Source organism: Anoplopoma fimbria, chromosome 3, assembly GCF_027596085.1.
Source record: "Anoplopoma fimbria isolate UVic2021 breed Golden Eagle Sablefish chromosome 3, Afim_UVic_2022, whole genome shotgun sequence".
NCBI classification, from domain to species: domain Eukaryota; kingdom Metazoa; phylum Chordata; class Actinopteri; order Perciformes; family Anoplopomatidae; genus Anoplopoma; species Anoplopoma fimbria.
Window position 1 is genome coordinate 8,524,621 of NC_072451.1, and position 27,279 is coordinate 8,551,899.

At 40.2% G+C, this 27,279-nt stretch overlaps 1 protein-coding gene across 1 annotated transcript; it reads right to left on the bottom strand.

Annotated features, from left to right (window-relative positions):
• Nucleotides 1-1,169: 1,169 nt before the first annotated feature.
• Nucleotides 1,170-21,341, bottom strand: cnpy1 (canopy FGF signaling regulator 1). Its single transcript, XM_054596051.1, has 6 exons — nucleotides 21,235-21,341; nucleotides 17,421-17,523; nucleotides 15,801-15,916; nucleotides 3,847-4,059; nucleotides 1,916-2,012; nucleotides 1,170-1,349 (listed from the first exon to the last, which is right to left on the bottom strand). The coding sequence occupies exons 2-6, from the start codon at nucleotides 17,512-17,514 to the stop codon at nucleotides 1,309-1,311; spliced, it is 561 nt and encodes a 186-aa protein (XP_054452026.1). The 5' UTR covers nucleotides 17,515-17,523; nucleotides 21,235-21,341; the 3' UTR covers nucleotides 1,170-1,308.
• Between the last annotated feature and the right edge of the window lie 5,938 nt (nucleotides 21,342-27,279).

A 27,279-nucleotide genomic window follows, 5' to 3' on the forward strand; every position in this document is an offset into this window, starting at 1 on the left:
GCTCCAGACAGATCCACAAATGCATGCTTCATTTAAGTGCTGGTGTAAAACCTGGGACATCTGGGACGTCCGTGAAATCATGTGTACTTTCAAAGTGTGAAAGATGTTTCTTCTAAATAGACGGAATAGCTCGTCACACCTCGATAAGAACACATACAGTAACCAAATCCTCAATACAGCAGCCTCTTCATGTGAAGATATGCTTTCAATAAGCTACTGCTGGCTGGGGGACGTGTTCTTCCAGGCCAGGCTGTTTGAACAGGTGAGACTCGCTGATTTTTCTTAAAATTCAGTCCATGTCAAGGTTGCAGAAACACTGTTCTAAGGTGTTACATTCCTGAGATTTGGCGGATAATTTGAGAAGTCTATTGAAAGTCAGGTTTGAGTATATTGAGAGGAGCTGGAGTATGTCCCGGTCTCTGCCATTGAACATGCTCTCTCTGTGGACATGCAGCCTTTAGCATAACAATGCACAGTGTGCTAGCCAATCACCAAGCAGCTGCTGCTTCATCTAGCCCAATCAGACAATGGATTCTTCAACGTTTGCTGCATTCTGTAGACCTGCTCGTTTGTATGAGAACACACTTGACTGTTCACATACAGCTGCAGCTCGTCGTACAGACCAAAGCTGTACGCTCCTCACCCTAATCATTTAGAGAGCAACAAAGATAAAATCATTTTCAAACCAAAAAAGGACTTTATCACTTAATTCATAATAATAATAATAATAATAACATTGTTATTATTAATATTATTATATAATTATAACACAAATGAATGTGAACTAAACAAACTGAAATGATCATTTCTCAATTTTATATTTTAAGTTTCTTGATTTTATCATTTTGTCTACAGAACATTAGAAAATACACAAAAGTCCCACTGTGATATAAACCTTTGGAGGAGCTGAGCCAGAAGATGTTTTAGCTTGAGAAATGTATTGGGTTGGCTAATTATTGTTTTCTGAAATTTCAATTTCTCCTGCAGCTCAAAGCGATGGATTCACAGTAACTCAAAGTGTGCAAACAGAAAGCAGAAACACCGCCGTCTTCACTCGTGTGCCAGATTGTTGTTGGACAGAAAAACCAGAAATCCTGTTCTGACTCCAGTGAGCAGCGAGCAGGAGCAGCCATATCAAGCCGCAGACAAATAACAACGTCAACAAAATGGTCTCTCAAAGATTTATTCTTTCATTTATTTAAAAAGCTTGACAATTATTTGTGAAAAACTGATGTGGTTAAAGGCTCTTTTTTTGAGATCTCTGTTACAAAACTGGTCCCGCCTTCCTCCAGTGAAAAAACTGGGACGCTATAACTCCTCGTTTGTGTGACTGCTGTCTTTACAGTAGTCTGAAATCAAAGACAGAAAGACAAACATATAAGCAGTCGTGTTGAGATTAATGACATTAATAAATATATCAGTGAAAAGGTTGTATTATGTTGCATTGTACAGTTCACCGGGATTCTTTTTAAAAAGGGAACAGTTTTGTGCTCCGTTTGTGTGAAACGCCACTAACCCATCTCGTCTCAGTATAAATCGGTCTTGTGGATTTCACCTGAGTCACATCCTAACAAACTGCCTTGCTCTCATCTCTGCTGTTACATAAGGCTGTGGAAGACAAACCCAACCACAGACGAATACATTTTACAAATCATCTTTGTATTTCCGATAAAGGGAAATGCTTTCAGAAAGATGGAAATATTGAAATGCACAAACAAGCAGCAACAAAGCTTGTGAGCTAATCTATCAATGTTCTGAATATTACCAGATTCATGTATTCAGATAAATTCTCTATGAATTTCCACAGCTTTATTCTAATGAAACACATTCCACTTGATATGAGGAGTGGTTTAGATGTCCTGTGAGGTGTGAAATCATTCAGGTAGAGAATGTGTGCACTGTAGCAGCTCGGTACCTGAGACTCTGTTGCATAACTCCTGGTGTGCATGCTCTATGTCCTGGCTGAACACAGAGACAATATCGTCCTCCAGCTCCTCCACGACGGTTTCACACTGAGAGAAAAACACAAGAAAGAAAGCCTTGGCCTGAGGAAACAGAGCTGAGGCTCGGCCATGCATTCACAACACACACTGAGTCTCTTCGCACAATGGTGGTCACGCCGTTTGCAGGGCGGTGGCCATGTTTCCTCTCTGTTTGCCAAACTGTTCAGCCATTTTGAGGAGTCGATGGTCACGCGGCTAAGCCACAACACCTCAGATTGACTGAAATTCACATCAACCGGATACTAGTTTACTTAAACTTGATTTCACCAGGTAGTTCTAGGAAGAATTTGGACCTTTCTTTTTGAGAAGCACCTGCTAAAGAAAGCAGCAACGTGACCATTAATGTGTAAACGTAATGTGATGTGATTGTTAGCTTTAATGTATTAAATGAATAGAGAGCAAGACCAGCTTAGAGCTGAATACATCATGATTCCTGAAGAAAGAACCAAGAGCTCCCGTTTTAAATCTGGCTCAAGATCATTCAGGACTTTTTAAATCAGCTTCAAGTCTGTCTGCAATAACCAGATTATACAGATGTATAGTACAGCAAACACCATGTGGACATAGTCCCTTTAAGCCTAATTAAGATGATAAAAAGAGTGATTTTAAAACACTAACTAAAGCATTTGAGGTGATGTGCTACTTCACTTTGTTCTTGAACCTTTATCTGGTCCACTGCTCTGTCTTGATCAAACACGATTTTAAACAGTTGTTTGATTTATGACATTCTTCATTGTAAAAAGGGACGTTTTCAAAGCGAGACCTGGCCAAATGAATGTATTAGACAAGAATGGAATTAGAATGGATTGTTACATTGAGCATGTCACATACAAGATAAATACAACTGCTCTCGGTTGTCAACGTCATTTGATCAGAACTTTCAGAATGAAACAGCACAGAACTCAAGATGTATTCAGGTCATTCTAAAGTGAGAATAGTCATTGAACTGTGGACGATGCTGAAACAAGTGGGCACTAAAACTATGCAGTTATGACTCCAGAGACTTTAAAGTTTAAAAAAAAGATGTGTTCATTTTTATGAGTTTTAATTTCTTAGATATGTGTTGTTCCAATATTTCTGTGAACCTTATTTTCTCTTTTGATTTTCTTTAAGTCTAGATTATTAATTGTATATATATATATATACACATACATATATATATACATACATATATATACATATATACATATATACACATACATATACACAGATACATATATATACACACATGTATATACACACACATATATACACACAAATACATATATACACATACATACACAGATACATCCATATACATATATATATATACACATCCATATATATATATATATATATACACACAGATACATACATATACACACACACATACATATATATATATATACATATATATGGATGTATCTGTGTGTATATATATACATATTTACACACATACATATATATATATACACACACACATACATAAACATATATACATATACATACATACATACATACATATACATACATATATACACATACATACATATATAAACACATATATGTAATGCTTCCTGTGTACACATTTGATTGCTTTTGATTGAACAGTTCCACATATCCGACCCATCCAAACAGGGTCTTTCAGACATTCCTTCAATCTTTATGCAGGAACCCAATTTAGTAAACGACTAGCTGAAAGTAGCTAGTAGTTAGTAAGAACTTAGGAAGGACAGACAGTGAAGGACTGAGCTGGTGAAACACAGTCCTGCTCTGCAAAAGCCTCCAACCTACACATGTCCTTAAACTAGTCCACATTACAGCTCATCACAAACAAACTTCCATTCTGCACTTTTGCACTCACTGCGAATTTCAGTGCAGTTGATGTCTCTGGTCCGTCGAACTGGAAATTTTTAAAGTCGGGGAAGTCCCCGGTGCCCCCGCTGCTCCTGGGAGCAAACCTCTTGTACTGTTTGAGCTGGGTGTCGGGGTCCACATGGAGGGCGTAGTCGCTCATGCTGTTGCACACCCCATCGAGGAGCTCGCTGAGGTGAGACTCTGAGCGAGCCAGAGGTACCTGGCCCCAAAACCGAGAGAGAGAGAGAGAGAGAGAGAGAGAGAGAGAGAGAGAGAAGAGAAAGAGAAAGAGAGAAAGAGAGAGAACATGAAGACCAGACTTGAGCTGTTTGGTGGTCTGAGTGGACCGTCGTCCTGTGTTCCGGTCTGGATCTTTTGTCCTATGACATTCCTCTCATTTCCACACTGTTTCCTATACTAACTCATCACATGCCTCTCAATGTTGGGTGAACACACGAAGACCAAGCTGGAGGTATAGTAAAAAAATAAAAAACCTAACCTGAAACATAAAAAATACACTTCCAAATCTGAGATGGCACATGTGACCCTGTCAGGGCAACCAAATAACACAAACGGTTAGCTAATGGTGAGAAAATAAAAAGTCTTTATGAAGCACTGTGATGCTGACAGTCCACAGAGGTTGGGCTGCCCTGGTGTCAGCCGTGTTACACCACAGGGCTCTGTGTGGGTCAGCAGGCTGACCTCCTGTTTCCGCTGGGTTTTCTCCATCCTCACTAACAAACCTCGCCCTCCAACTCTGACTTTTAACCTAAGCGCACACTCCCCACCTCTCCGTACAAACTCCACCGTCCTCTTCCTCTCCCCCCGTTGAGGACAAAACATTGAGGCGGTGGTGTCTAGACGGGTCAAGACAGGTGCAGCGCCCTGCTCCCACCATCCCCGGAAGGAGATTGGGTGACAGGGGTGACGCCCGGGGGATGAGGGGGCCAGGAGGGGCCATGAAAAGGGCGGAAGGGGGGGGTGCTCTTTACACCTCCAAGCAGGCCGAGAAAAGCCAAAGGTTGGGGTTTGTTCCCTGAGAGGGGTGGGGTCAGTGATGGAGATGGGAGAAGCAGGAGGCCTCCACAGAAGCCAAGTGCAGGGTAAACAGCTCATTTTCTCAGCCCCTCCACTGCTTCTGCTGCCTCTTTGGGCCCATTCATCCCCCCTCCATCCTCCAATGATCAAAGGAGGAAATCTTCCTTGTCTTCTTTGGTCAAAAGGTGGCAGGGTGGGTGTGGGGGAGGGTTGTGGGAGTAAGGCACAGAGAGGAAGAGGGGAGGGTTGGAGGGCATCTTGCAGATGAACTGGATTTTGTAACAGTCAGATTTATTATTCCCTGAACCCTTTGTCTCTTTTCAGAATTGACTGTGTTCCCTTCCGGGCCAAGCCTACTGATTACATTATACACACGCGCACACACACACATGCACACACACAAACACACACACACACACACACACACACGCACACACTTCGAGATGTCACAAAGTGACAAAGGGCCTCTCCGCCATCTGTTTTCCTTCCTCTTCCTCCGCTCAACGCATAGCTCCTTCCTAGTAAAAATGAGTCTAATCCCTCCGTCTTTTCGGTCCACCCCACCTCTTTAACTTCGGATTCATTCAGCAGGAGATCCCTTGAGCTTGACAACACTGTTGTGCTGAGGAGGAAGGAAGTTGGCCGGTCAACAGAATGTGTTACAGCACAGGGCCAAAGGTTGGAGGGCGAGCACCGAGGGATGTAGGTCACGCAGGCCAATGAAGATGAGGTTCACCTATCAATCAAAATCTGCTTGTGATGACTTTGACACCAGTGGTGACATCTCATCCACCGAGTGGGTGAAATTAGTGATTATGTCTGGTCTAGCATATTTGTGGGACAGATTTAAGTGGGGCTGATTGTTTTCATTATCGACTTTCTCGATCAATATACTAATCTTTTGGTCTTGAAAATGAACAAAATGTTTAGCAGTGAGTCACTGCGTCACTGCTTGAACCAGCTCAACGAAAAAGTTACTGTTGGTGATCCATTTTGGATGGACCAACATAGGACACAAGAAGGTCTGCTTACTGGCTTTTCTTGAGGCTTTAAACCACATCTTTTGGTTTGCTTATTAGTCATGGAGATGGCTTAGTGGCCAATATTTGTTTCTTACTTTTTCATTCATATTATTGTTTCTATTTATTAAGTTTATTTTGACAAACTACAATTTACAATGTTCTACCCAAAACTACTGAACAATGGTTTCGTTCTATTTCTGTCATCTTACACCCGAATTTCCCCCATGGGGATCAATAAAGGAATATAATAATAATAATAAAGTTTATTAGTTGATTCTATTCCGTTTGGTTCAGCATCCCTTTGACTCCTGATTTTAGTTAAATCAGGCAACAGAGCTCAACTACATACAAATAATGATGTACTCTTATTGTGATTGGTATGATTACAGCCTCAGACTTTATTTTAAGGTTTTGGGAAAATTGCTAAAGTAATTGCCAGATTTGAAAGATTAGGCAGATTAAATGGAAGAGATATCGTTGTTAAACTAGTTTGATTTGGATTACAAATATATATATATATATATATATATATATATATATATATATATATATATATATATATATATAGTTGCCTGGGTCTGCATTCAAAATAATAAAAAATAAACACATGTCAATCAGTAAAATGGATATATTAAGTGTGAAAAGGGAACAAAAATCAAATGGAAAATGTCTTTCTTTTTCAGGGATATATATGATGATAAATTATTATTGATGCATTATTATGCGAGTATCATCTACATGTTGCAGTCGGCCAAAGTGAAGCTAATCTCAACTACTTTATTTATTTCATCTATAACAATGCATCATTTTTACAATAGGACAGCTGGTTCTATGGCTGTCAGGTAAATGTAGTGAGGTACAAAGTGTACTCCTTTTGTTTAATAAGCAAATATTCTTATTGTCTGAAATCATACCATCATCAATACATACGAACTATAGGACATCATAACAACTCAAAAGGTGCCTTTTTCTCATCAAATATATTAATTAGATTCCACTAAATTTGAAATTTAAACTCAAACTAAATCCTCAATCTCATCCAATCCCCATAAAAAAATAAAATAAAATAAAAAAAAGACAACTCCCCCTGCCCGACAATAAAACCACGTCGGTCCATCTCAGGCGGTGCTTGGGTCTGAGTCTTTATCATGCCATGCTGCAAAATGGTTTGGAATTAAACCCCTTCCTTGCCAGTCGGAGTCTTGTGAAAGGGAGCTGTCAGTCACAGTGTTGTTTGAAGAATGGGGCTGGGGGCGGTGTTGGTGTGGGGGGAAGAGACCGGTTGGGCCAGAGAATAGGCTTCTCAGGGATGCTATCCTCCATTCAATTCCCATTGGATAGGGAGCCATTATTGCACCGCTGTGGACAGGGGCCTTTCAGTTTCATTGTCCTGATGTTATGGGCCAATGAAGACCCATAAATTAATAATAATAATGATATTGTCATCAAAGCGGCAAGTGGAAGGAGAAGCTGAAATGTCATTTTGACCATTATGCCATTTAAAGCGTGGATTAGTAAATAAGAAAGTTCACAATGATGGTTTGATGATGATAAAATCAATTCATTGTGGCAAGAGAGAAATAGTGAAGCCGTTTGTAATTAGCTGGCAATTCTGACTGTAAATGATATGCATCCTTAGCATAGCATGAAGTCATAGCCTAGAGCTTGTTAATGTCTGAATGAGGAAGAGGATGGAGAGCAGGTGACGCCAGGCACTGTGCTTAGAAGTGATAGGGCCTCCTTTTGAGAAAGAGGCTGCTTTTTTCCCCATAAGTCCAATGACGAGATCAACATCCATCCAGAGTCAGGACCTGGTTAGCTTAGCTTAGCATGAGGATCTAAAGCAAGAGGAAACTGCTAGCCTGGCTAGAAAAATAATAATAATTGTAGTTTTGGGAGGAGATACGTGCTGGAACTATTTCTAACTGTGTTTTCTTCTGGAACTTTTTCTGGACCAACAACAGTGACTGTGTGTACCAAACCCTGTACTCACCCGTGTCTGGCTACCTTCATCACACCATGGCAGTCTACAGTGTACTGGGTGGATGGATACACTGTTGCTCGTCAAGAAGTAGTCCTCCCCCCCTAAACCATTCATTTCTGTTTGTGTACACATCAAACACACAAGCTATGTGTTAACTATTGAGCTTTAGAGTGTTGGTAGGGTGATTTAGAACTTTGGAGGGTGTACAGAGGACCACACTGTCCCCACAGTAACAATGACCCTAATATCACTTTTATTCTGATTATGACAGTATTGTGAATTTGATGCAGGTCATGTAATCAGCATATTCCTGTTGGATATTCCGAATGAGGACTCATTCTTAGTGTATTATTTCCCCATAAGACATGAGGGACATGTTTGGACATGTCTACAGCACATTCAGAATATGCGTCTGATTTGGGTTTTTTTTACTGCAGTTTATGACACACTGCCTCTTTTATTTTGAGAAACTTGCAGAACGCCGACAACGAGGGAACACCCGAGTCATGTTGCATGACTGCAGCTAACAGGAATATTTATGGAATATTCATTCAGTAGGAATATTGTCCTTTTCAGAATATGGGCAAATAACTGAATATTTATGCATGTAATTGTTGTCAGTGACATGATCCTTTCCAAGAAATCCTATTGAATACGCCTCCAGGACATAACTCCAATTAAAACCCCAAACTGTCTTTTGTACATTTCTGTTTATGGATTCAACAAACAAGAAATGGGGCATGCTGGTAGCTGAACAATTACAATGTCTCTCTCTCTCTGTTGAACTATTTGTTTAAGGACCCAATTGAGAGCCAAAACCTCTCTGGATTAAAAACCAAATTCAGTAAACTTGTCACGTCACTTCACTCAGTCACATATCTGGGCCATGATATTATGTGTCACTGTGTCAGCGTGTCATTGTGCATCCTCTCATTCTCAATGCATGACTTCACACCGGACGCCATGAGATCAGCTCACCGCTCCAACTAAGTTCAATGTCTTTGGAGGCCTTAAATGTGTCATTGTTGCAGCAGGCAGGTTTAACTTTTGTGGCACAGAGCAGCCCCATGCCCCCAGGAAGTCCTACTGTGAGGAGGCCAAAGAGCAGAGACTTAAAACCTGCAAATCCTCCTCACTGATGGCATCTAAGCTGTGACATCCCTCCCTCTCCGATTCACACTAGGTCAAAAGCTTCTGAAAAGGAGGGAGCCGGGAGGGCATGGGATCAAGGTTTGGCTTCTTCTGTGGCTCAGTAACATTTGATTGACCAAACAATAAAACAGGTGGAGGATAGTGTCAGCTAAGGGCGGAGGAGGAGCTCCTCTCTGGAGCAACCACACTATCCTGGCCTGGTGACTACAGCATGATAGAAACCCAAACTGGTTTCACTAGGAAAGCTGAGCTGAGTTATAGTAAGCTATTCAAAGAAACATTCTCCACTGCTACGTTCAGTTTAGTCAGCGTGAGGAGAAGCACTTAGCCTGGACAACCTGTCATCGGTCTGTGGCTCAAGAGGAGCTCTGACAAGTCTGACAAAAGCTTAGCTTCAACTTTTCTAAAAAACAAAAACTTTCTTCAGAGAGTCCCAAACGGTATGGCAGTGCAATATAAAAATCACTGGAGTGCGTTGATATAACATGTAACAATAATAAAATAAATTCTTCTTTTTGTATGATTGTTGAGGGTCAGTGTAAAATCACAGCTCTAGAAAGAAGTTATCATGTTGTTATCAACTTTCAAGCATGCAACTTTATGTCTCGCATGCATCATGTTCTGCTTTTAGTATGACATATCTGCTGCAAGTATGTGATGTAATGTCTTTGTGTTGGCTTGCGCCATACAACATGAGGGACCAACGCGAGGTACATCACCATGAGCCGTGTTTAGACATGTGGATCGGTTGCAAAGTTCCATTTCAATATATATCACACAAGCAGCAATATCGTTAGCATGTAAGCATAACCTCTGCCGGTCTGAGTTTACTGCTAACACACTGCTTTTTCTTTAAAAGGACACCCACACACCCACACACCCACACACCCACACACACACACACACACACACACACACACACACACACACACACACACACACACACACACACACACACACACACACACACACACACACACACACAGCTAGGGGGCAAATTAAATGAAATCTAAGCAGGACCCACAGGGGGCACAAGAAGAGTAATTAGCATTCATATCTAAATTAATCCACCTAAAGACAACTGCTTAATGAGAAACCAAGAATGACACAGATAGCAGCATTAATAGCACCATGAAGGACACTTGGATTTGGATGAAATCAATGCAGTCTCCATTATGGAGAGTAACAAAAGTTCCAAACACCATCAGGGCTGCTGTTCATGTGTGTTGGATACTTTAGTCATAGAGAGATACAAAGAGTGTTATCCTGGCTTTTTTTGGTTTCATTTACACAACCCAAGTAAGATAGTAGCGGTGTCCCAATCCAGCGGCTGCAGCCTTCGGAGGACCCAGCCTTCGCGGTCTACGTCGGCCGGGTCCTTTGAATACCGCAAAGGCTGGACCGAAATGAGACGGTCTGGTCTACAGAGGATTTCCTGTTTGCGTCACCAGCTTTTCGCGCGCCCACCCTTTTGCCGCTCCCATCTCCTAGCAACCAGTTAAAATATTATAATGGAAGAGCTGCTTTCAACAGCGCAGTGGCTCTCGGTATCGTCAGCTGGTTAGTTATTAGCGTCACGTAAATTAACCGATCATTTTAACATAAGTGTGATCTGATCAGGTCCCTTGTTTTTAGTTTTAACACTTGAGTTAAAACACAATAATTACATTTAAATGTGAATTCTCCCGTTGCTGGTCCACTAGTCGCCATGTCATTAAAAAAAAAAAAGTCAACTTCACCGGCACGCAATGAATCTTGGGATATGTTGGGCCGTGAAGGATCCATCAGTTGTACCAAATCTGGGAAAAGAGGCTGCATTTCTTGGCCGCTGTGATGCAATCGGTCTACAAATACACCCTCCGAAGGATGCAGCCGCTGGATTGGGACACAGCTAAAGAGTGTTTGCTACCACATGAACTTTACCCTCTGCAAGTCATAGTCAGGAGGAGTCAACTCATTGACTAATTAGGTCTCTAAATGTTCTACACTAGTCTGAGTTAAATTAACACTGTGTCACAACACAAGTATCACAGTGTCATTTCACAATACCTCGCAGTGAGATTTTATTACCACATCAACTCATTAAATAATCAACACTAATGTGTAATTTTATAGCACACAGTTTGTTTTTTTTAAGTCTAAGGACAGAGGGTGATCTATTCTCTACAGATTGTTAAGCCCATTGAGACAAGTTTGTGATATTGGGCTATAAATACTTTTACTTACTTTTTACATGATGTGGACAGGTGTGCAAATAGAAGTGAGAACAAAGGGAAAATGTTTAAGCAATTATATGAACCATATGCACTAGGTCTGTAAAGCGGCAGGCTGTCAGTTTTTATAACTTCTTCTCTTCTGTTAATATTTAAAGTTTAATATTTGACTTTGTAGACATCACAATGTTCACTGTCAATCAGAAGCTTATCGACAACTTAGTAGACAACAGAGCGTGTCAAAAAGGCATGGGACGATATAAAAATGTCATGTTACCATTATCGTGGCCAAAATAATTGCAATTCAGAACATTATACCGTTATCCATCTAAATACGCTTAAAACTCCAAAGTAGTCTTCAAACATACCAGCATCACCTTACAAAATGTTTTGTTAAAGAACAAATTTTCTCATTGCATCAGAGAGGACCTCTTTCTTTAGTGAACATTCTTGTAGTAAAAAACAAACAATCTTAAATAAGGAAACATTATGTGAGTCAGTTTTTTTCTAACATGATATTCCTGTATTATTTTAAAACAGGCTCTATTTTGGACCTGTATTATGGTAGATAGCGAGCTAGACAGCTTTTCTATGTCACTCATCTGAGGATATTCATGATTATGCCGATAAAGGCAATTCGCCATGGTGTTTTATATTGCGATCCACAATAAAATCCTATATGGTCCACCTCTAGTACCAAAAGTATTATCATTCTTTTAAGAGAACACTGGCACTTCAGCCCCAGTGGAACCGCAGAGGACCAGGCTTTTCCTTTACTCCAATTCAGCTTGGTTGAGAAAATGTCTTTAAGCATGCTGACATTTAGCAAACTTGCCAGCACCTCACCACTATCAGCACCACTCAGACCAACTAGAGTCAAATAAGGTTTCTATGGTATACTTTGTCTCCAATTTCATTTGTTGGGGACCTGTATTTCTGATATATGTGGGATAGTGTGTCATATACTGATGTTTTGGTGTTATGGTTCTACTGTTACTGACGCGTTTTTTGCATTCCAAGTACACATAATCAAAAGCAGAGAAACTAAAGTTAACAGATGGAAACTGTCTGCAATGCAATTCAAAACTATCTCCCAGAATATCTATCTCTAGTTTTACATATTTATTAGATTGTACTGCCAAAAGGCAATCTAGCCAGCAGGGCAAACGATGTGTTAGGGAACAAATTTCATACAATGCAAGCTTCTTCTGTGATGAAATCAGAGTAAGGGCATCCAGACTGAAGTCTGATATATATTATCATAACCTTCAACAACATGCTTTCATCTGCACTCTGCAATCAAGGGACAATAAAGCTCCGTCATTTAGCAGCTTAAGTAATGAAGTAGATAGTCCGAATGTATATTCTATAACCATATTTTCAGTCATGTGTTTGAGTTGTACTTTATATGCAAGTTAAGCAATTGAATTTACCTCAGCAGACAATCTAGTAGATTTAATTTACAAGATGGACTGCGCAGTCTGTAGCAAATGTTGTATAATATATTATAGTTATTAATTAACAATTATTTGTCTATTTCATAGCAGAGTAAACTCTTTCAGTCTATTTGAAAGAGACATTTAGATCAAATCAATGCATTACAGGCAGTTAACACTACAGCTGATTCATATTTTCAGACCGAAGGATTTGAAAATTGCACCAGGCACAAGCCGACCCTCCCAGCAGCAGTGCTAGATGTTAGCTGGGAGGGCCCCTAATGCTTAAAGAAGTCAACAATCAGCAACGTTAATGTTTAACAATAGCAGAGAGTAAAACAGGCCATGTCCCTTGACAAATAAACACCATCCAGCTTAGCTCAGCACTTCTACTGATGTTCAACCATCCGTAGGTACGATGAACCTGTTGTGGTAGTTCTAACACATCTCTGTTGGGAACCTACTCCCTCAGAGAGCAGAATGAAGTAATTAGCTAAGTCCTGCCACAGCACCTGACTAGAGATCCCTTCCTGCTGCAGCGTGCCTGCCTACTGCTTGTAAACGTTAACGTTAGCTTAGTCAAGTCGAGTCAATTGATTTATATTGATTTATATTGCCCAAAATCACAAATCACAAACTTGCGTCAAGGGGCATTACAATTTGTGCAGCATACGACCTCCTCTGTCCTTGACCCTGGATTCAGATCAGGAAAAACGGCCCCCAAAAAATCTTGGACAGGGAAAAATGACAGAGTTCTCAGGAAGTCTCCGAACAGCATGAAGGGGAAGCATTTCTAGAGAATAAGTGTCTGATTAAGATAGTTATTCCGCCACGGTTTATGTCGGACTAGCTGTTGTAACAAGTTGCGAGATGTCTTCTTCTCTCACACCACAGCACTTCTACACAGACGACATGTAGTTTGTGTGGCTGTGACGTGACATAAAACTATTAAAAGAACAGATGTTTTAGACTGATTTTTTTGCTTGTCACATTTACACACGTTTACACACTGCTGGAAACTGACTTGTTTCGATTAACAGCAGAACCATCGGTGCATCTCTCAAAATTACACATAGAATATAAAAATATATTAGCTTAGCCGCTAGTTGTTTCAGCCACAATTTTATCTCCACTGAGGTTTTAAATGCAACTCAGATGTTCCATAAATGCATTGTATCATTCTAATCAGATTAGCAAGTGAAAAACCATTTCTTGGGTGAAAGCCGAACATGCGTTCTTCTGCTACAATCCAAAGTGGAGCGTGCAGAGTCTGGATGTTCAATTAACTGTGAATAAGTGTAAATTGATGTTTATATATATTAATATTGTATCTATTAAAGCCCTTTTAAATGAATGGGTTCTCATATGATATGCATCTATTCAAAAGGTGGTTGTTTACATAAAGACAGCCGGACAGGCCTTCATCATTTGTGTGTACGCATGGTCTGAAGCGGTTCTAAATTTTTTCACAGAGTAAGAACAAAGTCATGTCCGAAAATATTGATGAATCCCAGATTTGTGCATTAAATGCTCGTACGCAAAGTTTAAGCACAGATTTGTGCGTACATGCTGTTTGTGAATCAGAACAACAACAACGATTTATGAACAAGGTTCTCATACCAGAGGGGTGTCTAATAGTAAGCCTAGTGGAACCTCACCCAGCCCTGTTGTCCAACTTGCACGCAACATTCAGGGCAGCTACCAGTGATTAAAGCCCAGGAAATCAATGGCAGAGCTGGCCCTCTCATGATAGCCTGGTCCCTGGGCAATAGATGATGTGCAGGTTCCAGTGGGATGTGACCTCATTAGACCAGGAACAATAACCTGGATCCATAGTCTCACTGTGCTCACAGAGCAGCACACACACAGCCACGGCTACACCAGAGATCAATCTACTCAGAGGAGAAAAGGACTGCAGTGATGGCTCCACATCACTGACTACAGTACAAGTCTTTCAAGCCCAGTGTGTGCATAAAAGGGCTGAACGATTATGAAAAAGTAACTCAATGTGATGTTTTGAACTGATATTGCAATTGCTATATGATTTGCATAATTAGAGGGAATGATATATTTTCATCATTATTCTCAGTTTCATTGAAAAAACATTTTTGTGGGAATTTCTCCCAATCAAAGAGGTTTGCTGAGTATGTTGAATATGATGTGTAGGCCAAGACATCACTGCAGACTAAAATTTATAAAATGGTATTTTGACACACATTTTTGCATTATTGTGAAAATTGCAGCAGTAGTAATGATGATGAAGTAAAAATGCTAGATTTTGTGACTGTCTGTAGTCAGTGATGTCTTCAACTTAAATGTGTCAGGAATCATTTAATATTGCTTGTGAGTATAATCCATTTAATCTTATTTCCATATATGTATTTTGTATGTGCCGGGTATCCTTCAGCGTACTTTACTAAGTCCATCAGCCCTATCTGGACAGTTAGAAGGCATTTACCACTACAATGGTCAACACTGAAATCGACATTTCCCCATCATGCAAATAAATGGCATCTCTAATTAGACCTTCCCTGCATGTTAAACTCCACACCTAAAGTCTCTTACATGTTAAAATGAGATAACCCAGAAGACATCCCTAGGACATCATAGTTGGTCAGACTAGACAAAAGATCCTCCAGAGCCACAGAAGACATCATACTATTTTACAATAGTACTCCTCTGTGAGTGAATTGACATGTGAAACTTGTGGAGTGCCCCTTTTAAATAATGTTTTAAACTCTAGGTAGCTTAGCTCACGGATATTCCAACAAGCCATGTGATCTTAGACAAAAATTGAATGTATTGGGTACCTAATAACATATGAATAACTATGTGATGAAATACTAAACAGCTGACCCGTACACCATGATTTTACTTTCTTTTTCTGCAAGTTTTTGTAGTTGTGCATTTTCTCTTTGTTAATATTTCTACTCTGAATATGATTTGTCCTGAGGGATCTGTACATTACATTACATTACAGTCATTTGAGACGCTTTTATCTGTGTATTAGCGCCTGTATGTGTGCCACTGAACTGCTGTGAGTAAAACGCTAGCCAAGTGTGAACCCGCTTATACTTCAGTCACTACATCTAACTTCACACATCAGTGTGCTGTACCTTTTTGTCTTTCATGCTTCCATCAGGGTTGAGTCTAAATCCGCCGACGTTGATGGTTTTCTTTGGGTCCACCTGACTGATGGAGTAGTTTAGTTCATCCACGATTGCCTTGCATGCTGGGAAACACAGGTAAACCTGACAGTCAGTGATGGCAACAAGACAAGCTGCAACTCATTGTGAGGATTCTAGTGAACGTCAGTGGATACAGTAAATGTTAAGGTATTTAAAAAAGGTCATTCCTGCTACATGTCACTAATAAACTAAACAGACTAACTCTGACTGATGAGCTGCAAAAGGTGTCTGTCCAATACACTCATACTTCAGATGACATTGAGTTTCTGAAAATATTTTATACAATATAATAACCAAAATGCTAGCTGAAAGTAATGAAAGCACACTAAGCATTGAATACAAACATCTGTCTTTTTATCGTTTTTTGTTTTTTTTGTCATTCTTATTGGACACACTAGACTAGAAAAGCACTATATAAGTACAAGTCTATTTTTTTTATCCATTTACCATTACTACTACTACTACTACTCTAAAGCTTCATCATGTTTACTGATTTGGGACTTTTAAGGCCAAGACCAAAATCAATATTTGAGTTAAAAAAATGAACCATAATAATATAATAATATAAATTCATCACTTAAGATAGACACATAAGCATAGCATTTCAAGTATCTCTCAAATATGGTTATTAAAAGGACTCTGACCACGACATTGGTTTACTTATCGGTGCTTCTACTACTTCTGAATGGAGACATTGATTATGGGCACGTTACACCACTATTTATTTCTGCTTGTTGACCAATGTATACACTGATAAAATAAAACTGTGAAAATATTGTCTGATGTTACACAGTAAACTGTATGTTTTAGATCCTCCACAGCTACTTCCTGTTTTAACGTTGTGCTAGTGTGTATACTGAGCATATTGCAGACATCTAGGTACAGCTGCTTACAGTTTGACCTTCGAATACACTTTAAAAAAAGGCAGCACACCCCATCCCAAGATCGCAGTTTGGGATTATACAAGTGTAGTTTGAGCCAAGGCAACAACATTTTGTCTTCTTTGCATAGCATATAAACACGGACCCGGCACCACGAGGGGGCGAGGGAGGGTACTTACTAGTCATTAAAATATACCAATGCTGCATTCTGCGCATAGCAAGTTAGGACCGACCGACCAGATTGTGCAATTTGCAGTGATGAGTCCTGTAGCCTGAGTTTAAAGTATATCTTAAAGCAGCATGATAAAGTGGGTCAAGTAAGACCAAAGTAGTGTGACAAGCAATTAATGGAAAGATCTTTGTCTGGTACAGAACCAGACAAAGATCTAAGTAAAATGAAGCATTTTACTTATAGTTCCAATGTGATGCTTGAAAATTTTGATTTTTGTCAAATGCCCAGATAAAATTCATATGTATCAACAAACTTAAAACCAACAGCTTTAAGGGTGGTAATAATATTATATTGATATATAAAAAGAGATCCTATAAACAGGGTGAGAAACAAACATTACAACCCTGACAGGTTGAATATCTGTTAAATATCTCTGAAGCAGACTGGCCACATTAGGAGCAGAATCATCATTCAGATAGAACACTGGGGACTTACCAGAGCAGTAGAGTTCCTTGTCCCTCCTCCCCTGGCTGCTGCTGGTGAAGACAGACAGCACCATCACAGTCATCTGAATAATCCATGAGGCCATATTGATAACCTAAGAGGACAGGCAAACAGTTTGCTGACAGTGAGATTTGACAGTAGCACATGACATCCCATTATGATGTCTTTAATAAAGGGACTTCAATGAGCAAAATAGCCTTTTTCTCCAACTGAATTATTCGCCAGCACATGAAGTGGGTCAACGGATCTCTTAACTACAACTCCCAAGGTGCCTTTCACTAACAAACGGCTGGAAACAGAGGCTCACTGATTGGAGCAAATGGATTTTACAATTTGCAGCTGAAATCAATTCACTTTTTGACTCTGGGTCACTTTCGGTTAAATTCAGGAATCATCACACCGTCAACAAGGAAGCGTTTGTTGCTGCTCAGAGTTGTGTTTCTGACTGACTTCTTCTCCATAGCAACTGGGGCAGAGGCTCATGGGTATTTCAGTTTTTAGAGCCATCACCCAAAAAAGCCAAAGTCCAAATCCTGATTTGTCAGAAATAAAGTGTGCCTAGTTTAACCTGCTATGAACATTACGTTATCTAGACTGTCTGTGTTCATTTAAAGAACAAAAATGAAATGGGAATACAGAACGGAGAAACACTTCAGGAACCAGCGGCTCCTTTAACTTTGTACTATCTTTCCACATCCTAACAGCTCTCTGACTTATAAGAGAACAGCCAGTTACAATTTAAATGAATTAGGAATCCTTTGTAATTTGTAGTCAGCAAACCCCAGTAAAGGTGTAAATTGTCCCGCCCTAACAGGTGGACTTAAAGCTCAGTGTGTACATGTCCACATAGTCCTGAGAAGTGGCCTGTTGGCTGGATGGTCATTGTTCAGAGGCTTTTCAGATTTGAACCCCCCTCATTATCAAAAACTCATTGGATGGACATTAAACGTTGGGGTCCTATTTTGGATTAAAAACAGAAGATTTTGCTAAAAGGTTAAAAGTTTGAATGTTTGAGATTTGAAGGAATTCCAGCTTCTAAAATTCAGTTTAAAAGCATAGAAATTAACAACTTAATTGATTAATCTTAATAACATGAGTAGCTGTCTAGCATTCCCATTACATGTGGGATGGAACCACAGATCATATGGGTTTATCTTGTTATAGATTATTATTAATATCATTATTATGAGTATCTGTTATATCTTTTTAGATGCTTGGTGAACAAACACAGTCAAAGTAGATGGACAATGTTTTCCTCATGTTGAATTTTTTATGTTTGATTTCAGCAATATTCTCTGACCAGAGAATTGTTTTTGCTGCTATCGTTTACATTCCTTATGATTCAATTTAAAAAAAATGCACTACAAGAATGCACTACTGTTTTTGTTTTGTTTGTCATGTGTTTGTTGCGTTTCAAACGGACTACAACTGCACTTCGTTGTGCATCCCTGTGGTGCATAATGACAATAAATGATCCTTGAATTCTTAAGAAACCGTGTGTTCTCTCATATATCACTTGCAGCATGCTTTTTTGTGTACATCATTAGGCGTCTGTACCTTTGGTGGCAGTTTGAATTGAAACAACCACCTCGCTCTGACGTGTAAGCAGTGGCTGGCTGGGGTAAAGATGGGACACAGTCATGAAGGTGTAATTAGGATTTAAACTGAGGGAACATTATCATTTACATTTAAATGTCTATTTTGACTGATTTGTGATATTAGAGAGAATTATCATTTCTACATCATTATTGTTATGCTCATAATAACATAACATATTCATTAAAGTAGATTCTAAGCCTTTATTAGTCCCACAATGGGGTATTATTTTTGCTGGGTTCTGTACCAGACAAAGATCTTTCCATTAATCAGTAGAACATGATGTGAAGGCCAGGACAACACTCTTCCACTATTCCAAAATGGTATTTATACACACATCTTGCCTTAAACAAATATTCTGCCTTTCTTCTAACAGGGGCCAAACATTACATTGTAGTTGACAGATTAGATTTGTGTGTATCTCATCCTCCGGCCCATTTGAAGCTTCTGCTGTGAGTCCTCCAGTCCTCATCCAGAAAACTCCTCAAGTCCTCCTTGAGTCCTCCTCCAGTCCTCATATTGTGATAACATTAGGATGAATTGTTCGGTCCTAGTTGTAACGCGTCCCATAGAGGCAACATTACCTCTGGTAAAGTAAGGGGCAGCATGCAAACTCAATAGCAATGGTTGCAATCTGCCATAAAACGGAAGAAGAAGCAGTGATGTTGATGCTGCTGCTGCAGGAGTTTTCTGGATGAGGACTTGAGGAGGACTTGAGGAGTTTTCTGGATGAGGACTTGAGGAGGACTTGAGGAGTTTTCTGGATGAGGACTTGAGGAGGACTTGAGGAGTTTTCTGGATGAGGACTGGAGGAGTTTTCTGGATGAGGACTGGCGGACACACAGCAGAAGCTGCAAACCGGCCTAAGGATGAGATACACAAAAATCTAATCTGTCAACTACAATGGAATGTTTGGCCCCTGTTAGAAGAAAAAAAAAAAAAGCTGAGATTTCAGGAATAAAATCATAATATTACAAGAAAAAAATGTTATATTAAATTGTAATAGAATAGGTTGCTTTGAGTAGTTTCCTCTGACCGGTAGCTCAGTGTCACTGTCTCCTCATCCCCTTCGCTTATAGACTTCTTTGCTTTGTTTGGGACAGTCTCCAGACTCCAGCAACATTTGTGTAGACAATGAGACAAACAATGGTGAGATTTATTCCTGACCAGAAGTGTTTTCAGATAGTTTTGCTTTTCCACCTCAAATAAGGAGCAACAAATAACTGTATACAATTTTAGTCATGGAGTTTATAACCTAGTTATATAACATTGACAAGAAAAGGTGCCACATGCACATTGAAAGGGGTTACTTCCCCAAACAAAAGACACAAAGAGGAGGGAGGACTACCATGACTACATGTGTGCTGAAGCAGCAGAGATAACATGAGCAGAGATGTATTTAATACAGAATTTTCTGTTGTTCTTAACATAAATAAAAGACATTTTTACCATAAATTGGTGCATAAAAATTCAGCAGGAAGCAGGAAATAAAGTGTTTGATGCTTAAATTCAGGTCAACTCAGTCATCACACAACACCGCTCTGTCACATCCTGAGGAAATGTCCAATCAAAACTGTTAATACTACATATGGCAAAATGCATACAAATATGAATAAAGGCTGAGGTTAAATATCTACACTAGATTCCACCGAGTTGTCGCCTCTGTATGATGTCGGGCGACTTTAAAGTGGCCTCATTTGCCACTTGAACGCGGACAGGTGACACCGTGGTCACGCACCTTCAGCCTCTCCATTGAGGAGACACTGCTTAGCTCAGGTTAGGTTAGCTCAGGTTAGGTTAGGTTAGGTTAGGTTAGCTCAGGTTAGGTTAGGTTAGGTTAGGTTAGGTTAGCTCAGGTTAGGTTAGGTCAGGTGCGTCACGTGTTCTGTTGGGAGAAATCCTTGGGGACACATGTGGGAAGTTAAGCGAATGAGCGTACAACTTTGACAATGAAGTGCAGGTGTTGTACTTCGGTCGAATGAGAATAACAGGTGAACCGAACGAAGTAGCTCTAACACGTAGTGCTTGGTGTATTGGGTGAATGCCGAAATGTGGGCTGCCTCGAGACAAAACTTTTAACATATGTCATTAAGGTTTTTTTTTCCCGCGACGATTGTTGGCCAATACCCAAGACCAAATTAAATGCCTGTATATTCGCACATATCCAGGCAGTGGGATAGCTGCTCGGCTAGCAGGTAGCTTGTCTTACCTGGAGAGTTGAGCGAGCTGCGGTCAGCTGGCAGCGGGTTGGGTCATGAACTACTTCTCTCTGTACATGATGAGTATCTCAGCACAACTTACTGACATGTCACTCACGTTGCTATACTGGTTTTGACGTTCCGGCCGGGACTTTCAAAGTAAAATCTCTATTGAACAACATTTTGAAATACTTGAGTAATACACCATACTGACTACGGTAATACACGAGGATTGAGCTCACACTTAACATGGAGAAGGTAAGTCACAGTAAGTCTAAATGTCTTTGCCAAAATGTACTTCCTCCATTACTTTATCATACAGAGCTACTCCATGCAACACGAGCTCTACTTTAATCTTGAAGGCACGGTTACTTCCCCTTTCCCTCCGCTTATTCTGTCTGACTTGATGCGGCTTTCAGTGGAGCTGGTATCATTACGTGCCCGGCTGTTGTGTAGCCACGTTCAGTGAGGGACCGGCCCGGTTAACCAATCATGTTCCGAGCTCACAGAGCACAGACCAATCACACAGCTGCGTGTCTCAGGCGGTTTGCTCCAGAATTTTATAGAATAGGGGCATCAGAGTTTGTATTTACGCAATAACGGTTGCAAGCAAATTAAATAAACCTGAAATAAATAAATATCTCATTGAATAACTACTGTGTGTGTGTGTGTGTGTGTGTGTGTGTGTGTGTGTGTGTGTGTGTGTGTGTGTGTGTGTGGGAGCCAGGTGGTGTCTTCACAGGGGGATCTGACCTGGTTTCCCTCCTACTAATTGAATGTCATCCATGACATCAAGGTCTTCATTGCACAGGTAGAGGAAAATGTCCTCGGTACAACATGACGTGCAGTGCTTTGAAAAGTAGAGTCTGACCAATCCAAGCTGGGTAAAAGCTGTCGGTGTATGTAGTGCATCACAAAATATTTAGCAGAGGTTTGCATAAGTGTGCTTTAGAGTTTAAGATTTATAGGATTGTCACTTGGAATGTTGATTTAGAAATTCTATTTGAGAACAAATACAAATGAATTGTGATCAGAGTTTAGCATTCTGGAGTCTTTTCGATACATATACATTAGAGACGTTTAGATAAGTTTGGCAAGGTAATCTAAATGTTTTAAAAGAACAGAATGCATTCAACACATTTGTTAGACCTTAGGAAATTGCACAATTATTTTTGTTGAGCAACACTGATTGTAAACATGACCTTTGTCTGTTTACAATACTCTACCGTTCACTTTTAACATGGATCACACTACAAAATCTTCCACCAGGGGGAATCCCTTATGGTATCCCTTATCAGGAAAACACACGTGCTTGTTTTGTTGTTCTCATTGGCACACATTTAACATAAAAATAGCTGTTTCCACATGCCTTTACTATTACCCCTATGCAGATCAGTCACTGTGTTAAGTGTGATGTTTATTCATGCAAACATCCAACACTCCAGGTGCAACAACAACAATTGCAAATGCAAATATTTGACAAAATAAGAGTCGATGAAATTGGAGGCTCCCCTTATTTTTGCACTCTTTGCTAATGCTAAGCCAACTTTATATTAAGTATGACTTTCTAAATAATCGGAAAAACATTGTTTTTAGCCAATATAACGTTTCAATGGAATGGCATTGCTATGCAACAGCTTGGGTTTACGTTGACTTCCTGTCGGCTCATGGCAATCATATACACTGCAACAAGGATTATATCAAAGGTTATAATGTCAGTGAACTCTTGGTGCCAACCAGGAAGTTTTCTACATGTATTTGACTGTAATATAGCTCCTTTGTTATCAGTGACTAACCAAACATCAAACTCTTCATGATATTTAATCATATTCAGGAAGGCTAATGTTAGCCATCTCTCTGTTCTTGTCAAGAGGTGCAGCCAATCACAACATTTTATAACGTTGTGCCCAGTTCTTGAAGTGGATAGAAATAACTGCCGGTACTCCCCTTATTTACATGTTGGCAGGTGAATCGGCTGGTATTAGCAGTCATTATTAGCCTACATTCTGAATTTTTACGGTGAATAAAAGGTACTAGTAGATATTGGGTTTTAGGGTTCCGTGCCCAAGAAAAGTTGAAGGTTTCTGACTTACAACAATGCAAATACATCATTATGGACCATTATTTCTACTGTAAATAAAGCCCACAAAGCTTAAAGACTAAATTTGATATAGTTAAATAATTATTTTATTACACATATCTCAGTCATTATCTAAACATTCCTTTGGAAATGTTTGCCCTGTAACATCCAAAGACTGTATATAAGTAGTGGACGTGGCCGTGTTGGTTGGTAAACTGGTGTTTTGAAGCCTCAAGTTTGGCGACAAAATGTACAGCCTCTCTAGCTTTATCTCTGCCATGACTTACGTGTTTGCTAGCGAATAATATTGGTAAGACCTATGAAGTAAACCACTCAGGCAAACTACAGGCATTGTAGCATACGGTCAAGTCCTGTATTGACCTAACACATACAGGCCATATCATCGAGTCCAACCAGTTATAATCGGAGCCATTAATAAACTGATCTGGCACTAATGCAAAATTGGAATTATGTCACAATGACGTAATAACACTTCCCTCTTTTATACATTAAAATCAGCATCAGAATCAGAAACGGTTTATTGCCAAGTATTTTTGCACATACAAGGAAGTTAAACCCGGTGATTGGTGCATGAAAATGAACACAGCCCGCCTCAGGGTCCTGCAGGCAAACAACGGCAGATTGCAGCCAATCACTGAGAACAAATGATACGCTGCAAATCTGCCCTTGTCCTTGGCGGTGGCTGCAACATACCAGACTATGATGGAGGAGGAGAGGATGGACTCAATGATGGCAGTGTAAAAGTGCACCATCATTGTCTTTGGCAGGTTGAATTTCTTCAGCTGCCTCAGGAAGTATATCCTCGGCTGAGCCTTCTTTGTGATGGGGCTGATGTTAAGCTCCCACTTGAAGTCCTGGGTTATGGGGGAGCCCAGGAAGCATAGGGACTCCACAGAGTCCCACAGGGTGATAGGGGAATGTGGGGCTGTCTTGCAATGCAACAGGAAATTAACTGGGAAACATTTGGAATATTTACATTTACTGTGGAATGGTCAATAGCATTAGAAACAAAAGAGGGGACACTTACTCACTTTGGGATCGGCATTTGTGTGGAATACTTGTTTTTTCATAAAGGAATGTATGATTTGTGCAATGTCATAGTTTGGTATCCTGAGAAGCCTCAGAGTCCTTCACACTTGGCGGTTAAGACAAAGAACCCCTTGATGATGGTTCTTACTCCCATGATAAATAGTCTTGATCAAGGGGTTACACACACTGTTTTGCCTTCTACCTGATGGTGATTATATAGGATTCTGCATGGTGTGGAGCAACCTGTATTAAGTTAAGCAAATGTGATATAAAGTGAAATATGTGGTGACTGTGTCCATGCATACATGCTGTACCAAGATCTCCTCCTGAATTCAGATTTGTGAATAATAAACTCATATCAAGTTTGTTCCATTGTTCACTGAAGATTGACCAGAATAGACAGTTTTCCCCATCAGTAGGCTAAAGTGGGAAACCATGGGAGAATGCATTGCAGCATTAATAATATTTGTGTCTATTAGCTCATCTTTCATTTGAAAGCCTACTGATCAGCGGAGTGTGTCAGATGAGATAAGAGCTGAATGCTGAACTATAACTAAGGATCCATACCAAACTAAGAGGTGACTTGAACTTTCCCACATCACCATGAGCTGTCAGCACTGACTGTACAAGGAACACATGTTGCATATATATATATATATATATATATATATATATATATATATATATATATATATATATATATATATATATATGTGTGTGTTTGTGTTTGCAGTATTGACAAAGGCTCATGTTTCTCTTTACGAGAGCAATATCAGGGTGAAGGTGAACATACAAGTGTGAGTTGATCTATCTACGGAAAAATTGGCAAACAAAGATGAAGTGACTGTTTGAACAAGATTGGAAACATCACTCTGACACTGTGCAGTTCATAACTCTCTGGTTTTCTCTGGAATTGTTTTTTATGTACCTTAGTTGTTGTTGTTTTTGTGTACCGTGCTAATGTATTGCATGGGTTTAATTTAACGGGACGGTGATGATATGTCCCTACCCAGAACCTCATTCCCTGTCATTCAAAGCAACCACAACCTCAATTATGCATAACTTTAAGCCTTGATGTAAATGTAACGGGTGGGATATATAAAAGTCCCCCCCTCCCCCGTACGGTTGTCATGAACAGAAATAAGCTATATAGTTCAAGGCTGTAAACATGTTTATTTCTACTGTAAAGCTGGCATTTGTAACATGGGGGTCTATGGAGACTGACTTGCTCTTGGAGCCAGCGTCAAGTGGCCATTTGAGGAACTCAGCATCGGAGGTTGCCACGCGGATGGGATGCACAATGTACGACCCCTCCTTTCCAGTAGGGGTCTATGTCCGGTTTGTTGGTTCTTTGTCTTCCAGGTTGTTGATTGCTGCTGATGAGCTACACCTGAGCATCGTAGAGTCCCAGTCATAAAGACTCACCACCTGAACAGGGATCTCAGCTCTCTCCTCCTGGGGCTCTTGCTTGGCTGACCCAGCTGCTGTTTTGTTGGCTTTGTTTAGTTGAGTTTAGTTTATGTTATTTGTTAATAGTATTTGTTAAATAAATGTGCCTATTTATTAGATTTACACTTGTCTTGTCTCGTACATGTTGCAGCCTGAGAGCCGGGTTGTAACAACACTCAGAGAAAAGACAGAAAAAACACACACTGGATGGGAGGAAATACAGGACTTTCAACGAGGAGACTGGTGTTCGATACTTACATTGCGTTATTTACCTTTTAATAAATTGGTTTTGTTACCTAAATCTAAGTGTTGTTGTTGGAATTCACAAAGGTAATCATGTTTTCACTGTGACGTGTGCTGGGCTGAGCAGTGTGTTAGAAAGTGATGCCAAGGAGTCTGACAAAGCGTGTTGCCCTACCACTCTTCTGGAAGCGTGAAGGTGTCCCAACCACTAATTTCATGTTAATTAGATATAGGATATTTAATTGGATTGGATTAGAATGTTTCTATTGGTTTTGTTTGTTCTGCTCCTGCGTCCTTTAAACACAGCAATATGATTGCTGGAGGGTGTTTTGAATGAATCAGAAATAGCACATTGAGGCGAATTGTTTATTGTTAGTTTCAGTGTTCCGCCTCTGATGAAGAGCAGCGTATAGCCTATTCCCTCAACTTTGTCTCCGCCAGAGTGAAGGGGGCTCTGTGTTTACCGTATCAGCAGAGAAATATTGAAACCCACAGCAGACTACAGGGCAAGTTGATTTTTTCTTGAAATAGTATGAATCTTGCCGAAGCACATATGAGCTATTAATGTCTAGGGGTTATTAAGTGCCTCATAGAGGATGTTGTGATGATTACAACATGACACAGGCGGTTGAGGCAATGGAGTCAGCATCCGACAATTGTGGTTTGTTGGGCTCCGTGCTGAATGTGCTGTCTCTACCTATCAAAGTCCTACGCCTTTTAAGAACAACTCGCCAACTCAACCAAATGTGTGTAGCTTCAAAAGGCACTGGTTAAGCTGTAGCAAATGTCGTGTGCACCAGCCACCTGCCTACACACCACAGCCACGCCTTGAAACACGCATCAACTCTTCCCATTGAACTTTAGCCTTTAAAGTTTGGCTTTGGTTACTGTACCATATTCATCACCATTCATGACACTGGCCTCACAAGAATCCGCACATCGAGACCGAAAGACCACCCGCCAACAACTCGAAAACAAGAAATGCAATCATATATATGCAGCTATAATCTTCTGTGAGGAGCTAGAGGGGGAGACCGGAGAGTTGCCAGCTGTGTGTTCAGCAGCAAAGGGACCGGCCTCCTGGTGGAGCCATGGATTCCATTGTGTTTCGTGCGACCGGCACTTCACAAGGAGCTCTGGCTTTCAGGTCGGGGTTGGACTGCATCGAAACAGGTGCTGTTACGCAGACAGCGGGGGAAGCAGGGCGATGGGACAACTCTGACTAGTCACTGCC

What these genes read in the sequence shown, in the direction of transcription:
- cnpy1 (XM_054596051.1), bottom strand. Translation starts at nt 17,514, where the DNA reads ATGGCCTCATGGATTATTCAGATGACTGTGATGGTGCTGTCTGTCTTC. An exon ending in CAAGGAACTCTACTGCTCTG is followed by an intron (nt 15,917 to 17,420) that starts GTAAGTCCCCAG and finishes TGTGTTTCCCAG; the next exon opens with CATGCAAGGCAATCGTGGAT. An exon ending in CAACTGCACTGAAATTCGCA is followed by an intron (nt 2,013 to 3,846) that starts GTGAGTGCAAAA and finishes TTTTTCTCTCAG; the next exon opens with TGTGAAACCGTCGTGGAGGA.